General features: G+C 38.8%; 2 protein-coding genes across 2 annotated transcripts; both read right to left on the reverse strand.

Annotated features, from left to right (window-relative positions):
• Positions 1-4,628: 4,628 nt before the first annotated feature.
• On the reverse strand, positions 4,629-16,490 carry LOC118436471. The gene is made up of 22 exons (XM_035854636.1): positions 16,327-16,490; positions 16,108-16,226; positions 15,674-15,930; positions 13,518-13,733; positions 12,695-12,824; positions 12,300-12,396; positions 12,120-12,227; positions 10,488-11,936; positions 10,241-10,380; positions 9,885-10,097; positions 9,073-9,461; positions 8,853-9,004; positions 8,680-8,789; positions 7,812-8,613; positions 7,636-7,739; positions 7,250-7,453; positions 7,082-7,191; positions 6,877-7,011; positions 6,570-6,822; positions 6,322-6,482; positions 6,145-6,249; positions 4,629-6,078 (listed from the first exon to the last, which is right to left on the reverse strand). Exons 8-22 carry the CDS (start codon positions 10,673-10,675, stop codon positions 5,887-5,889), a joined length of 3,258 nt encoding a protein of 1,085 aa, XP_035710529.1. The 5' UTR covers positions 10,676-11,936; positions 12,120-12,227; positions 12,300-12,396; positions 12,695-12,824; positions 13,518-13,733; positions 15,674-15,930; positions 16,108-16,226; positions 16,327-16,490; the 3' UTR covers positions 4,629-5,886.
• On the reverse strand, positions 11,658-12,341 carry LOC118436387 (tyrosine-protein kinase csk-1-like). The gene is made up of 3 exons (XM_035854385.1): positions 12,300-12,341; positions 12,120-12,227; positions 11,658-11,936 (listed from the first exon to the last, which is right to left on the reverse strand). Exons 1-3 carry the CDS (start codon positions 12,339-12,341, stop codon positions 11,658-11,660), a joined length of 429 nt encoding a protein of 142 aa, XP_035710278.1.
• Positions 16,491-16,501: the final 11 nt, after the last annotated feature.

Consider the following 16,501-nt stretch of genomic DNA (forward strand, 5'->3'; position numbering starts at 1 on the left):
TTAGCTATTAGTTTTTCCACGATCGAATTGTACAGTTTTGGTGTGCAATTTGCGTTGACTCATATTCACGATAAGGTGGATTCGTTGGAAAAAATTCACCACATATCTCGGATTTTGTGAACAACGAAAAATTTTGTTAATGCAGGGTTGACTTGTTAAAAAGTATATTAAAACTCAGCCAATAATTATTTTAATATTACAATAACCTATAAATAACATATATTATGAATGCAAATTCTACCCGAATATATTGTTCATTTTATCATTTTTATTGTGAGTGCGCAAAAAGCAGTAGAGAACCAGTCTGTTGGGCGCAAAACTCCTGAAACATTAATGGAGTCAAATGATCCACAAAGTTGTCTGCAAATTGTACTTTCACCGGTTTTAATGATCTGACCACCCTACTGTAATACTTTCCTTTTCCAACCAACCTACCACACGATGACCACCATTTTCCTGTTGACACATACAGTTGAGCAGCTGGGCTTAAAATTAGTAAAGTGAAAGTAACGCTGTCTACGTAAATTGTGAAAAACATGATTGAATTAAGAGCTTGACCCTCCTAAGGAGCATCACCGTTTCGAAGCAACCCAGAATCTGTATGATTGGCACAATTAGAATTACACCAGGAAGCAGGCGCCATCTAATAATGCTGTTGACCACTTTTTCCAAAATTTGTAATTCACGAAAACTAACCAACGATTCCCCAATATTGGCAAATTGTTTGTTCAAAAACGATTTACATTCCGTGTACAAAATCAGAATCGAAGTTACCAGTGTGTACGAAGAGTAATGAATTGTTGCAACGACAATGGCCAACGCAGTCATAAATTCGAACAGGAATACGAACAATTCAAACACGATATTTCTCCCCAAGCCAAATGAGCATGTTAAAAAGGATCCTAGAAACGGGGTGTCACATGGGAAAAGATATCCCGCCGTGGCCATTAACAAAGGAACCTCCCACATTGAGGCCTCAACCAGGTTGAAGAATAGTTTGCATAAAGTCACCAATCTGGTGGGCTGATAGTTACTCGTTTCTGTAAAAAAAGAAAAATGCTAAGTCGTATTTTTTTGCGAAATTTAAACAGAGCTTTTTAATTAGCCACATGTCTATTTGATTAGTAATTGGTAATTAGCAAAAACATATTTTGTCTAATTAATTGGTAATTAGTAAATAAGCAGAGGTTGCTAATTAAGTCAATTAAATAGCTAATTAATTGGAAAATTGACCAATTAATTTGTGATTTTATAATTAATTAGCAATTTGAATTAGCTTCAGTAGTACTAATTAATGTTAATTAGTAATTAATAATTAGTTCAAATATGGTAGTTAATTAAATAGATAATTAATTTGATTGACCAATTAATTAGAAAGCCCTGGATTTTAACATCTAAAACATTATGTTTTCACCTTTCTTGGAACTTTTTGAAATCCACCAATTATGCAACGCCATTGGCAATGTGTCCACATTTTTCTCCAATCGTAAAACCATGCATATCCAATACCCCGCGAGGAACATGAGCATTCTGAAATTTTGTCTGAGGTCCGACTCCTTACCAGCAACCAGCAATGTTTCTACGATTACGTAAACGAGATGAAAAAATAGCCAACGTTTAACGGTTTTCTGGTGTTTGAGGCCTCGGAGGATAATCGAGTGGGAGGAGTCTTCCCATTCGAAGGGACACACCGTGATCCATTTGGCTATGGAAAGGTACCGTTTTATAAAGGAGGTTAGAGCACGAGCAATCATTTTTGTGGTAATATTTTTTTTTCTTATTATAGAAAAGCTTAGGGTTTAGGTAGTAATGTTGGAATGTCGGATTTATGTTTATATTACCATCACCATATACATTTCTTTAAATTGTGAAGTAAAACATCGCTTAGAATTATCTACACGTATGGCGGATGTTGGCTGATTAAATGTGCGTAGGTAGCACTTATACAGGTAATTCTGGCTTTGAATTATTTTTTAGAGCTGTTTTGGATAATGATAAAGTATAATGTGTGCTGTGAGATTTTAGAAGTTCTCGTTGTAGAATATTTGGTTAATTTACCAAATAATTATTATTTTATTAATAAAAAGGTCGTATCTACTCAATAATGCTGGGAATCGTCAGACAAAACGTCGTTTAAAAATTACAGAGCATAAAGATACCCACATGACGGATGTTTGCTGATTGAATGTATGCATTATCTGATGCGTAGTTGGTATTTATCTAGATAATTAGTTATTTCCTGCTGATAAGAGATCTTCGTAGTTTGAATGTGCCGTCGGTGAAGTCGATGAAAGGAAAATAATAATCATGCTAGCGACTACATATGTATTCATCTAGTAAACTGTTAAATTTGAAATGAACGTTTGAGCAACAATTTATTTACGACCACACACACTAATGAAATTTTAATTTTAAATACTTTTTATCATGTAAAGTAATTCTAATGATTTCTGATTTCAGCACAAACTTATGATATGCGTAAAAAAATACGAGCAATTTTTCTGTCCATTCTTATAGTGAAAGCGCCCGATTTGTAAAACACTGGCTATAATAAGATGTAAGCGTGTACACTAAGATTAACCAATTTTACTACTTTTTAACCATGGTACAAATAACTTGTCATAAAAAACTACCGAAATTGATGCGAGAACAAGTAGATATTTTAACCAGCAAATGAAATTTTAAAGTTCATTATATTCAAGTATCTACATACATACCTTGTATTTTTTTTGTACTGTGACATCATATTTTCTGATGATATTAAATCTGGAAGATTTCTCTCTCAAATTTGTGCTACTTTCCTGTCACACTTGCAAAAAGTGGACTCCACGTGTCTGTCCACTCTGATCAGTAATATAATTAATGAGGAAAGGACTTACCCGACCTTGACGGAGAATCATGAATGAATCTCTTTAGCTTTATTCCAGTGAAAATGATATAGATATTTACCTATATCATTTTCCCTGGTTTTATTCAGGGTTCGTGGCTGGTGACTTTTTGCTTGTAAATATGTGACAGAGTCAGAGAGCGACATGCGATGGGACCAGCCAACCGTGCCGACACATTCACTCGACGACCCGTTTGGAGAAAGCGGTGCACATGTCCGGCTCTCCCGCTAATTCAGTTATGTACACGCTAAATAGTTTGGTAGAAATTTGTTACCGTGTGGTAGTTATAAGTATGACTCCACTGATGTATCCAGTACGGAGTGTACTAATTTAGCTTGAAACTGTAATTATTGTTCGAATAATTTGCTACTAATATAAGTAACAATTTGCAACCAAATCGGTCGTAAGTTACTACAAACCTTGGGGCATTTACTTAGGTTGGAAATACTAAACAGAATTATTTAGAGTAAAATTCCCTCGAGCCTCAACATTTTTGTGTAACCACATCCACTCTCTGATTGAAATTGGAGTTGATAGAGTGATTTCCGATAAATAATTTGGGACGCGTTATCGCACACGGGGCAGAATCTTGGCTGACCGGCTTTCACCTTCAACTTTCTCCACCGGGGCTGGCTTTCAGTCCTCCCCACCCACACGACGACTTGAAGTGTGACATTCCTCGTGGACTCTGGGTCATCAGATGCACCGACTCCCACGCCACGTCAAGAAGGCCTCAGACCTGTCCAGGGACAAAAGAAGAGCGAAACACTTAGCGAGGATCCCAACATGAGGAAAACGGGTGGAGAAAGTGGGGAGGCTTTTGAGACTGAATTTTGGCGTTGTTGGCTGGGATGGATTTCAACGGATCAATTTGTTTCCCTCTTCGCTCTGAACGGGGGATGACTGTCCGTCAGAAGAGAAGGAGAAAGCCATTATGGTCATCATTCATCTAATGGCTTGGACAGAAGAGGAATCCACTTCAGTTAACGCCACTCTTAAAAATTGCACAATTACAGAAATTTCCCAGTATGGTAAATTTGTGATCGTACGGACCAAGGTACACGTTTTATTGGCATGCATCAGTAAAAACATCCAGCAAGCTTTACAGAATACGTAACCTTGTGACTTTACCAACTTGATAAGATCGGGTAAATGTTGATAAGCAAATTGTATACAAAATTCTAAGAGTGAAATCTCCCAAGTTCAATACTTGGTCTGAATTGACTTTCTCCGGGGTCGATGCTGAACAGTGGATGATGTGATGGAATGAATACGTTCGCGTCCTTGAAATGTTTGCAGACCGACATTTTTGGATTGTTGTCCATTCCAGTTGGATCCATATTTCGGATATTACTTTTTACACACCACTAAACTTTCCCCGTTTCGTAGGAATGTTAGAGATGCATAAAGTGCATGCATTGGAGGATTGTAAATATACTTGCTTGAGTAATTTGGTGATGCAACTTGTACATACATTGTAAAAACCAATTTGAGACAGTAAAAGTTAAAACGTCGCCTGCTAAATATTAGAAAGTTTGGTAGAAAGACAGAAAGTTGAAGTACTTCTAATCCAGCTTTATTATGTATATATCTTTACATAGAAATGTGTTGTTAATTTGTTGATAACTTAGGATTAGTTTTAGCTTAATTTTGTATACGTTTGATTAACGGTATCTTAATAATAAAAAGAGTACCTAATACTCGAATCTAAAATTTGTAATTATTTTTTCAAGCCTTCATTGCAATAATTGAAACGTTATGTTTCATATTTCTTATAATGCTCCCAAGCAATCGCAAGACGAGAAGAGTAAAATAAACTGGAATCGCATTTAATGGTGTCCTTTACTTGTGAAAATGCATAACTGTCACTTTCTTCGTAGTTACATCTCACGACTGTACTGAATCAAGTGATGCACAAAAAGAGAAAGCTGTGCGATGAGTGAAAGTATATGAATTTCTGAGTCACTTGAGCTCAAGAAGATTTTTAACAAACAAAAAACACGACTTTTTCTCGAAGTTTTTAGCAGAAAGGCGTCAAGTGGGCAGATTAAGATCGAACTTTTTTCGCTTCAACTTTCCCGAGATTTATTTAGAAACGAGCCGGTTTATCTCGGCAGATGAGCCAGACAGACGATTTTTTAAGATGTAAAGCACACAATTTATTACTTTTATTAACAAAAAATGACACGTGTTTGCTTTACCCAGAAAGGATATTTTTACAGGGACGTTTTTCTCCTTATAAAATATAAATGCTCATTCCCAGCTTAATATTTGATGCGCGATTAGGTGCACAATTTTTCATGATCTTCGAAATTTCCTGTGACATCAAATTTCAACATCAAACCCACTATGCTTTCTCATTAACTTAAACCCACAACCACCGCTTCTACCATTTTATTTATCCTCGTCCATTGAATTAATACCTTATTTCTGGGATGACAATAAATATTAAGTCAGAGGTCATATAGTTCGCATTCTGTCGACATATGTATGCACGTGACCTGGTCAGATAGGAGTTATTCAGGTTTATTGTCTAAATATTCGTTAAGACTGGAGTTACCACTTTCCCGATTATGTATAACGATAAGGAAGACGCTACATAGGTATGTGATGGAATCAGGTTGAAATGATTAATTTGTAAAATTAACACCTGACCAATTAGTTTTTGAAACATTTTTATCCAATTTAAATATGAAAATAATTTACAGACTTTTGCCACAACATGAACCATGTCACAGTAATGACATCAAAAATTTACTACTAAACTTGTAGCTAACACACAAAAATGTGAAATATTTTCCCTTATTCATGATAATTTTCTATACTTCACGCTACATTTTCGTCACTTTTGTCATCCGAAGAAGAGGAAAGTGCTGTCTGACATTGCAAGCCAGAAATCTCCACTTAACATACCGGAGAATTTTCTCCGAACAACAGTAAAGATGAAATTGTGACGTATTTAAAATGACAACATCCAGGAACGTTGAACCTGTTCTTCTTAAATGGTCCACCCTTTGGGACATTCATACTCCGTCCTGACTTCGAAGTTCTCTGGATGGTGGGTGCAGGTCATGAATCCGAATCCCTTACCGCGTGGAGAGTGACCCAAGATAAAGCAGATGATGGTGATTGTTGCGATAAAAGCCACCAAGGAGTAAGCCCGTAGCATCCAGATCCGAGTGAGATGACCCTTCACACAAAATGAAAATAATTAGGTCAAAGGTTACACAGCAAATATTTTACATGTCTGCCTCACAGGAGTGTCGAACCGATCAGTTTCAAGGACGACGGGGATAGGTGCGATGAAATAGAATCGCCCACGTGTCAGTTTCATGATTCCATCATTGATACACTGCCGAAACTGCGGATAATTAAAAAAAGGTCAAAGTTCAATCATTTGAAGTGCACAAGTTTCCTACTGCCGTGACCTTACCGTCATGACGATATGCATCACCAGGTCGAATATGATCCAGACCACAACGACAACGAAAACGGCCTCTCTGTCCAAAGTCTTCAACTCGAAAGACACCACGGAAAAATCCTGAAAAGCTGCAGGGGAACCGGGAATTCGGATCGAGGTGATCATACAGGTCACTAATGTCACATTCGTATACAAAAAGTCAAAGGTCAAAAGTTACCCTATTTTATATTCCTACTAATCAAATCTACACATTTACTCACGACAAAGGACGTAGTAAAAATATCCGAGGAGCGAGTGAAGGATGATAATGATGCCTCTCACGGTACGATTCATGCATCGAAAGCCACCGAGGACGAGCATGGTCGCCGCGATGGAGACAGACATCCAGCCAAGAACTCGATGCGTTCGTGCCGTAGGGTGCAGACTCACGCCGAGGATACCGCGCGTCTCCACCTGACGCCACATCCCGACCAAGAACAAAAGTAGCGTCACGATCGCAGACCAAAGGTGGACCTAAAGGTCAGAGGTAAGTTTCACTTCTCAAAATTAGAGAGAGGCTAGACTCACAAAGAACCAGAGGTGTTGCAGCATAAGTCGCGTGTTCATGAACGTCTCCTTGAAGTATCGCGTGAGAAAGAAGGATATCGGGGTGACGAACATGACGATGATGGTCATAATCACGCCGTGAATCAGTCTCGAATCCTGTGGAAATACAAATGCCTAAATTAGCACAGCCAATAAATCACCAGGATCGATTAAGCTTGATGTTCACCCAGATGTAGACGGTGTATGGGCTCTCGTTCACAACCATGCCGCGCAGGTAGGCATTGGAGTGTTTCATCTGGCCCGCAATTCTTTCCTGGGCCGCAGACTCGTTTGAACCTGGCACAGAAACATGTATAAATCAGAATTAAGTTGGCCAGAAGAAGGTAACGCTTACTCTTGACAGTGGTCGGTGCGGTCGTGAATGGCCGCGGAACTGGGATGGCGCAGGGGTAGTCTTTCTTCAGCTGTTCCATCGCACCACACAGACCAACCATGACCTTCCTCTTCGCCGACTCCTCGTACTTGTCTTTCCATTTCTCTCGACTTCTCGACTTGTGCTGTTCATCAACCATCTTCACGAGCCTTGCAAGGGCGGGGTCTAAAAAAACGGTGAATCAAGGTCAGAAATACTATAGTAGCTAAACTTAGGAAAACTGCACAATTAAATCTGCTGCAAAATGACGGATTGAACGAGGCATAAGGCAGTTTTAAGTAGCAATTTCATCAGATTGTGAAATATTATAATTTTTCCACTTCTTAATTTGGTCATGTGTCACTCACCCTTCGTCTTGCCGTCCCTGTACTCTTGGAAGAAGTCGTCGCATTTGGGCGCTGCTGCCCTCAAGCTCCCCACGCCATCATTCCACCAAAGGAGCGGCCTGCACCTATAATTACGAGGAATCGGTGGAATATAATATGTTATTAATGCAATTAACATAATTAATTAATTAACGCACCTTCCCGTGATGGGAGGCAACTTTTTGTAGAACATTGCGTCCCGCCCCTTTTGTATAATCTCGGCATCATTCGCTAGGTACGGAACGGCTCTGACTATTATACCCGACGTATTTTTGAAGGACTCCACGCCCAAGCAGGTCACGTCGTAGTACGGGTGCGCCAGATATGTGGGGCCTGGCTCATAGATTAAATCAAACATGGTACGTGGGTTGCAGTAGCTTCCATTTTTAATGTCAGGATTAGTCGGATCTGGATCGTCCGTGGCGATAAAAGTTTCCCAATCGAATTCGTTCATTTCCCGGGTGACGATGCTGATGATAGAAAGCCAGGCCGAGACAGGATGTCCTTGCTTTTGAGGATGGCCCAGAATATCACGAAATGGTGTCCACATTTCCCCTCCAACCTCTTCGGTTAGCGGGGCTTGGTAGGTGGAGGTGCGGCGAAGTCCAAAAGCGTTGACATCGTCACTCGGGGAGTTGAGTTCTATGACATCGCTGAGAAGGAGATCCTTCGGGAGGCCGAAGATGAACTTGATCGAGCCGCCGAAGGTGGAGTCGAAAGTCGCTTTGGGGTTGAGTTTGAGGTCAGCCCCGGCAGTGACGGACATGCGATGGAGCGTTGTAGTTCCGGGCATTTGGAATGGCTGGGCGTCATTCATTACCCATTCGCCCTGCAGTGGATGGCTGCATTGGACGGTCTTCACGCCACGCGGAATGGGGTCGGCACTTTCGTAGAAGATCGGGGCGTGCATCGCGTGCGAGGAGGAGAACAGGATTCGAGTGGATACCGAGCGTTGCACGGCTGGGAAAAGAAATCTAAAATTTGATACAATTTAAAGGTTATCTTCGAATTTGGATTAGTTCTCACGGTAAACGAATTCAAGAGGTTTGTCATTGCGAGGTTTTCCGGACGGGTGGTGGGCCCAGTTGTCGAAGGATTCAGGCGTAACATTTCTGTTCATCACGATACCATTTACTCTACGGGAGAAGGAATGACTTGTGAAAAATTAGGGTAACAAAATAGACAGAAATTCGTCTTACACAAAGTCAATCTCAGCGTAGCGGTTGCAGAAAGAGTTGTCGAACTTAAAGTTGAGATGGATCTCAGCCGCACCCTTGAGAGTTTCCTGGGTTTGGCCGTACTTGGTCTTCTTGTCGTTGTGCGTCCGCGTGTAGTAGAAGTTATTTCCGTACTAAAGGGACAAATGATAAGAACATTTCAATATTTGTCATAATATTTACGAAATAATTAACTGTTCACATGAGCTTCTCCGAATTGGACAGTTCCACAAGACATGAACTGTTGCTTGACGTACTCCGTCTTCATTCTATAGCCGTCCTCCTCGCAGGGGGGAAAGTCTTGGACAAATTCGCCAATTCCACCCACCCACACGCGACGGACTGGCCGAGGCTCCGGCTTAAATGGGGGACGTCCCGTTTCCGAGAAGGGTCTACAACGTTCGCAAGGAGGTCGAGGTCTCCCCGCGGCGAGCGTAAGGCCTCGTGCCGTCACTATTAGTTTATCAATCACGTGGTTGGCCAACACCTCCTCAGCGGCTGAGCGTTGGTTGTCGACACGTACAAGAACACCATCCACGTCCTTGGATAAATTGTGATCGATGGCAAGCGTGATGTTCAAATGGTACCAGCCTAAGGATGAGATACATAATTGTGGTTTTAACAATGCAATGGTGTGAACTGTGAACTGTAACCCTCCGATTTGGGTGAAATTTTGAAATTACGTGGTCCATGTCAATACAACCAACGTTTCTTCAGGCAGTTTTTGCGATGGTCAGAATCTGCCGAAAAATTTGAGGGCAAAGTTGAAAAACGGGCGATTTTTACCATGCGGAAGAAGCAAACTCAACTTCAATTCTCTTCCCGTGCTAAAAATCCCATCTTTTTCAACTTTGCCCTAAAATATTTTGGTAAATTCTGCACAAACGGCCTGAAGAAACGTATTGACAATGACCACGTAATTTCAAACTTTCAACCAAATCGGAGGGTTACACTTCACACCATCGCATTGTAAGTAAAGTCCTCCACAGCGGGGTAAAATTATTTATGAGTCACCTTTCAGAAATCGACCTTTGCTTTTGATTCCTGTCACATCCACACGAAAGATAAGTCCCAATATCTTCCCCGTCATGAGTTGTTCAGCGGTTAATTCTAGGGTTGCGTGATAACGCCTGTGCCAGAACCAAGCTGTCGGCTCCTCCATCCAGAACTGTGAGTGAGGGGTGCGGGAGAAATCTTCCTTGTCTGGTTCTTTAATTACGTCAGAACCTGCGGTTAATTAAAAAATATGTTTAGTACAATTTGTTCCTAAAATTGTAGGCAAAAAATGTGCCACTTTTGTTATTTAATGATAGAGATCACATGAATATGTCCAATAATCTTGGATTATACCGACGTTTTGTTTTACTTACTCATGAAACGGAACTTGGGGACGTTGGCGCAGAAATAGTGGGGATTAAAGTTGGATGGATCGATTTTGTCGTTGTATTCGGTGCGGAAGCGGTCCCATGATTCCATGTAGGCGACGCGAGAGTGATAAACATTCAAATTTCTTTTGAAGATGGTAAAATTAAAGAATTCAAATTAAATAAGTTAATCCAATTAAAAATTGGAGTGACCAGATTACTTAAATTGAATAAATTAATTGGTCTGACTTACCGGTTCGCCATAACTAAGCATGTAATGGGAGGATTCTTTAAGGCAGTGGTGGGCCACTTTAAGGGACCCAGTTTAGGCTTGAAGATTGTCATGAGGTCTTCCACCCTCGTATAGAGCTGACCTGTGACACCAGTTATCACACAGACGGCGAGGGCGACGATGGCCACGAGGGAGAGGTGAGGAGACATAGTGAAGAGTTCCAATTTCTTGTCGAGGAGGAAGAATACGGGGAGAGGAAAAACTCCTTGGTCACGAAGGGTCAGGAAGGAAGTGAAATCCGGAAGTACGATAAGTGGAAGGTATTCCAAAACGATGAAAACTTGATACTTTGAAGAAAGTTTATTTGATTCAGTGTGAAAAGCATACTTTTTTATGCCCGTCTACTTTAGAAAAATTTTCCTAAACTTTGTTAGTCAGAGGTTATTCTTTGTGTACATGGTTACCGATGGAATACAGAGATTTCTCGTCGAGCGTTCTCGTATTCGCAAACTTTTGCAAACTGTATAAAATTTTGCGAACTGGATTGGAAAATTACGGATATCCATGATATCCTATGGAATAATACAGATAGGCAGATTCTATAACGTTCATAAATACGGTTGAGTCAATTGCATGGGCATTTTTCTAAATTATCAATGGTCTTATGCAAAGTTGCATTTTAGATGCGAACTGTTGACTGTGTAAACTGTGCAATATACATAGTTTATTATTCTGATTTAATAATTTTGGCCAAATTCATCTTTAATGTTTTATACATCTTCTAGTCTTCTGATGGTAACATGGTCGATGTAAGATAATTCTGAAACATTTCTCGAATTTGAGAGAAACTTGGCCTTTTTTTGCGATCCACATCCCAACATAGCATCATGATGTCCCATCTGTCAATCCAGTGATAAATATTAATATGCATATCTGCATGAAAATTTTTAACCTCAATGCTACCACCAGTTTTATACAATACTCTCTAACAACACGGACCGTTCACTCCTCGAGTAGGATCTCATGGCGTTCTACTTGCGGCAAAGATACCCATTTGACGGTAACAATAATTGGCTAGAAATGCAAATTAACCGCCTTCCAGTGAGGAATTTTTATCAGCCTTTGGATTCGTTTTTACCGTTGATTGAAAAATTATCGTTACCAACGGTAGAGTTTCATAGAGGCAAATTTTTAGTGTATTTTGAATGCATACATTGCTTCCGGTGTAAAATCGCTGGGAACATCTAAGCGACCCCCACTATGTAAGAAATATGCCAAATTCTCTTCCAAATTGTCATCATCACGCCACTGAAAGTATGGAGTTTGGGCACATGAAAAAATTTCCCAAATTAAGACTCCAAAAGACCAAACGTCTATTCCATGATGCGGGTCAAGGACATGACCCGAAGGGTTTAAAAGCTCTTCAGGAGCTGTCCACCTGACTCTTTCGGGATCCTCGTCCACGCCATTCTGTCAAAATTTAGATTTGAAATTCAGATTTATTATTGAGCAAATATTGAGGATTTTGTTTCCGAAAAATTCATTATGAAAAAATTGCAATTCGTTTTTGCATTTCACAAGTGTAAAAATCGTCAAAATTCAAAACCCGATTAAACAAACTACGAATTTACTTGTGGAAATTGACTTGTTTACCTCAACTGATTCCTGATTGCAAAATCCGGTCAAGGTCGACAAAGAAATTTTCGCAACATAATCCCACGACAGCCAGATATCTCGTGCGGATAAAGTAACCCCGTAAATCTATAGGAAAATGTGGAGCTTGAAGTTTTAATTAAATTATTCGTAATGAAATAATTGTATCGTGAAAACTACGTTTTTCTCTTGAAGATACACCATTCCTTGAGCGATACCCATGATCCACGTGATAAGTCGGGGAATTGGGATGGGACTCAAACTTGCGGCGTTACACCTTTAAAATTGTAAAATTAATTCAGAGGTAGTTATTTGACGGATTTAGGTACTACTTAAGGGCACTGAAACTAACACCAAAATAAAACTTGGTAATAGTACTTTGGTAAAAAAAACTTGGGGTAGAAATATGCTATGCAGCAATTTTATTAACGTTGTGTGATAATTGTTACCAAACTATGTTGTTTACAACTCTAAATACTATAGGACAAATTTGTTACCAGACCATGACAATGTATGACCACTAATTTGGTTATAGTTTAAAAATTATTATGTAATAATTACATATTAATTATTACATTTGTTCGTAGTTAGCATCTCCATCCGAATTGTCAGCAAAAGTCGTGCTCGTTGTAGATGTTCGTCTCAGTCTCAACAGATTTAGAAGGCTGCCTCCCTCACAAATTTACGAAACCAGAAAGATACGATCTGTGCAGAAATTTAAAGATTTGCTAGAATTAGGTGACGCCTCTGTAAAATTTATGTACATACTCTAATTGCGATATTTTCCTGCAAAAATTTCCTGCAAAAATTTCATAAATGTGTATTTTTTTCAATTTGGAAACCAAAATTTGTGCAAAAGTGCAATCATACGTACAAAGTTTGTATTACAAGTCCTCTAAAACTTTACGAATTTCTTGACAAATGGGAAAATTGAGGGCGGGTGTGATTTTGTCGGGTTACAAATTAATTTATAAAATTAGCTCGAACACATCCTAAATCCGTAAAGCTACAAATGCACATTACTCGCATAAACTTTTTTTTACAATACAGAGTAATTTGGTAAAATTCTTCGGAACCAATTATCTGACTTTGGCTGTTCGTAAGCTTTGTAAGTTGTGCGGATTTTACAATATTGACAAGTAGTACGTGAATTTCCTCAGTAAATCTGACAAAAACATCATAGACAAATTAGTATTTTTTAAATTGCTCAACAGTTACTTATATCGTATTATATTGACCCTGTTAAAATCAAAAGTTTAACAAAGAAAGTCAGAAATATGAAAATCAATCCCATATTCGACATAAAATAATTTGACAGGACTTCACAAATTACAAGATTACAAAATTCGTACTACTTAATCATCGTGATTCACTAAATATATTAATAATGTTTTATACCAGATGGAAGATCCTGGAACCCGAAAAACTTTACGATGTTGTCACGTTCTCCGATGGCAGCAAAATATTGGGCACCATCTCGCAGACGTTCATTTGCCTCACGTGTCGTACCTCTCGTGACGAGAACATCGATAAATTTTTGCTTCGCTAGATTCAAAGTCACGCCACGATGAGACAAAATTGTTACATCCCCGTTTTGCGTCGATCGCCAAGAACCTAAATAACGTTAAACTTCGTAAATCTTATAAAATTCGCTGAGTTTCTCAACTTTATCGCTTGTTACGAAACAAAATGCTCAAATTTCGAGTATTTGGTTGAGTTGGATATCCGATTTTTTGAATACATACAGTGTCGGACAGATGTCTACGTCCACATAGTCGCGTCAATTTCATTTTCAAATTGTCACTGAACTACTGAACCAATTTTCATCATTGATATATCAAATTCTCACAAATTTAACGTAATTTCATAAAACATATGAGTTATTTCTGAAAATTCTGGGAAAACTGAGAATCATAGTGCAGAGCGAGAGAGGATGAAATTTGAGCGGACAAAAGTCTACGTCCACTTCACTTTAATTGTCAACAACAAAAATCTCTCCAATTTATAAAATCAGGTAACTTAATAAATCTATCAATAACATATGCCGCATTAATTTTTAAATAATTTTCTTCCAGAAAAATATGATGGCGTCGACACGCAAGGAAATTCCTATCGCTATTCGAGATCTTGTCATTCAGGACTGGAAGGGTGGACAAAAAGGGGGCTGTCGCAGAGACAAATATGGACCAAGTATAAATTAGCAAGGACAACCATCCAGACAATCATTAAGAACTTTAAAGCTAATGGTTCAGTCCAAAACAAGGTCAGAAGTGGTCGAAAACCCATTTTGGCTCACCGAGAAGTACGCCACGTGCTCAACAAAGTCAACGTTACACCCTCACTTAGTGCTCCAAAGCTATCTACCGAGATCAAGGAGATGTTCGGCAAACAGGTTAGTCCTATGACCATCCAAAGAACACTGAATAAGGGAAATTTGAAATCCCACAGAGCAGTTCGGAAGCCTCTTATTGTACCGAGGAATGCAACCAAACGAGTGAAGTTTGCCAGAGACCACATTTCCAAGCCACAAACATTCTGGGACATATTTTATGGACTGACGAGTCAAAGTTCAATGTCTTTGGGTCAGATGGGCGTCGTAGAGTGTGGAGATATCCAAAAGAAGCTTTGAATCCAAAAAATCTCAACCCCACAGTTAAGCACGGCGGCGGGTCGGTAATGGTGTGGGGATGCATGGCTTCAAGTGGGGCAGGAAAAATGGAATTTATTGACGGAATTATGGACCAATGCAAGTACCAGGGAATACTTGACCGTAATATCCAGGAATCTGTTCGAAAACTTGGACTTGGACGACGATTTGCCTTCCAACAAGACAACGATCCGAAACACTCTGCCAAGTCCACCATGGAATACTTCAAGAAAAAAAAATTCCGAAGCTAGAATGGCCTCCCCAATCTCCAGACTTGAATCCCATTGAGCATCTGTGCGACCACATTGAAAGAGAAATAAGAAAATAATCTTTTTCAGGAATTCCGGGCCTTAAATCCAGAATTCGTGAAGTTTGGGAAACCATTTCTGAAGATGTGACCAAGAATTTGGTAAACTCAATGACTCGACGCCTTGAAGCCGTCCTTAAAGCGAACGGAGGCCCAACCAAATATTAAAAATTAATTGTTATAACATTCCTTATAAATTACAGTTTTTTTTGTATGTTTTCTCTGACTGGACGTTGACTTTTGTCCATCCAATTGTTTTCATTTTGAATTAAAATACATCTCTGGCCTAAAATAAATTTTTTAGCGGAAAACTAATAATGTGCTATGAAATTACGTTAAATTTGTGAGAATTTGATATATCAATGATGAAAATTGGTTCAGTAGTTCAGTGACAATTTGAAAATGAAATTGACGCGACTATGTGGACGTAGACATCTGTCCGACACTGTAATCCGTATTTGTTAAATTAAAAACGAATCGGATCGGATATTTTTTTTTAATCCGAGAAACTGATCGGATCGGGTTTCTGAAAACGCTCAACTCTTCTGGTTACATAGCTTGCCGTGGATTACTGAATTTTATTATTGGTTAATTCTATACCTCTTTCAGGATTAATTAAGTACACGCCGTTCGTCAATTTATATGAAGAAAAATCACGATTTTCCTGTCCAAGCTGTTCCACCCCGATAACTTTTCTGTGACAATTAGATCGAGGCCTTGATCTCATGATGTTCAAGTCTTGTAAGAGAATATGCACACTTTTTTTCTCTTTAAAGTTGGAAAACGCCTGGACGATTAGACTAATCCGTTCGACACGTTTAATCACCAACACAGCAAAAACTGTACTTGTCTCCAATCTGCAGGTAGTATAATTGAAAGTTAGTAATCTTTAATTAATTTTTAACCCTATGTATTTTAAGCCAGTAAACCGTGTAAATTCCCGAAAGTTTGGCTTATGTTATACAAAAGTTTTCAAATTGATCAATTTAAATTTTACACAATTTCAGAAAAATTAGAATCCTTGTTTCGCTTACAAAATCAGTAGTACAAAAATTACACCAACGATGATAAAATCGTGTTGAAGAGAGTCTTTATTTTCACATGTGTCCGTTTTAGTCGTCCATGTCGTTGTATCCGTCGCTATGCTTTTGACCTGAAAATTAAAATTCATACTCCAATTCAATTGCACAAACTGCTGTGTTTTAGTATGCAAATGTGAAATATTTGCATATACTATAGGTATATAGTTTTACAATATTTTGCACCAATAAATTCACATATTGGTTCCATTCAAGTTTGAAAATAAATAATATTTGTAGATAAGCTTCTGAAATTTTAGTCGTATAGCAAAATTTGGAAATATTAATATTAACAAATTTTATTAAGGTTGTTGCGCAATGTTAACGAGGTAAGTATCAGAACGACAAC

The sequence above is a fragment of the Folsomia candida genome, unplaced genomic scaffold, assembly GCF_002217175.1.
Source record: "Folsomia candida strain VU population unplaced genomic scaffold, ASM221717v1 Fcan01_Sc008, whole genome shotgun sequence".
Lineage (NCBI taxonomy): Eukaryota > Metazoa > Arthropoda > Collembola > Entomobryomorpha > Isotomidae > Folsomia > Folsomia candida.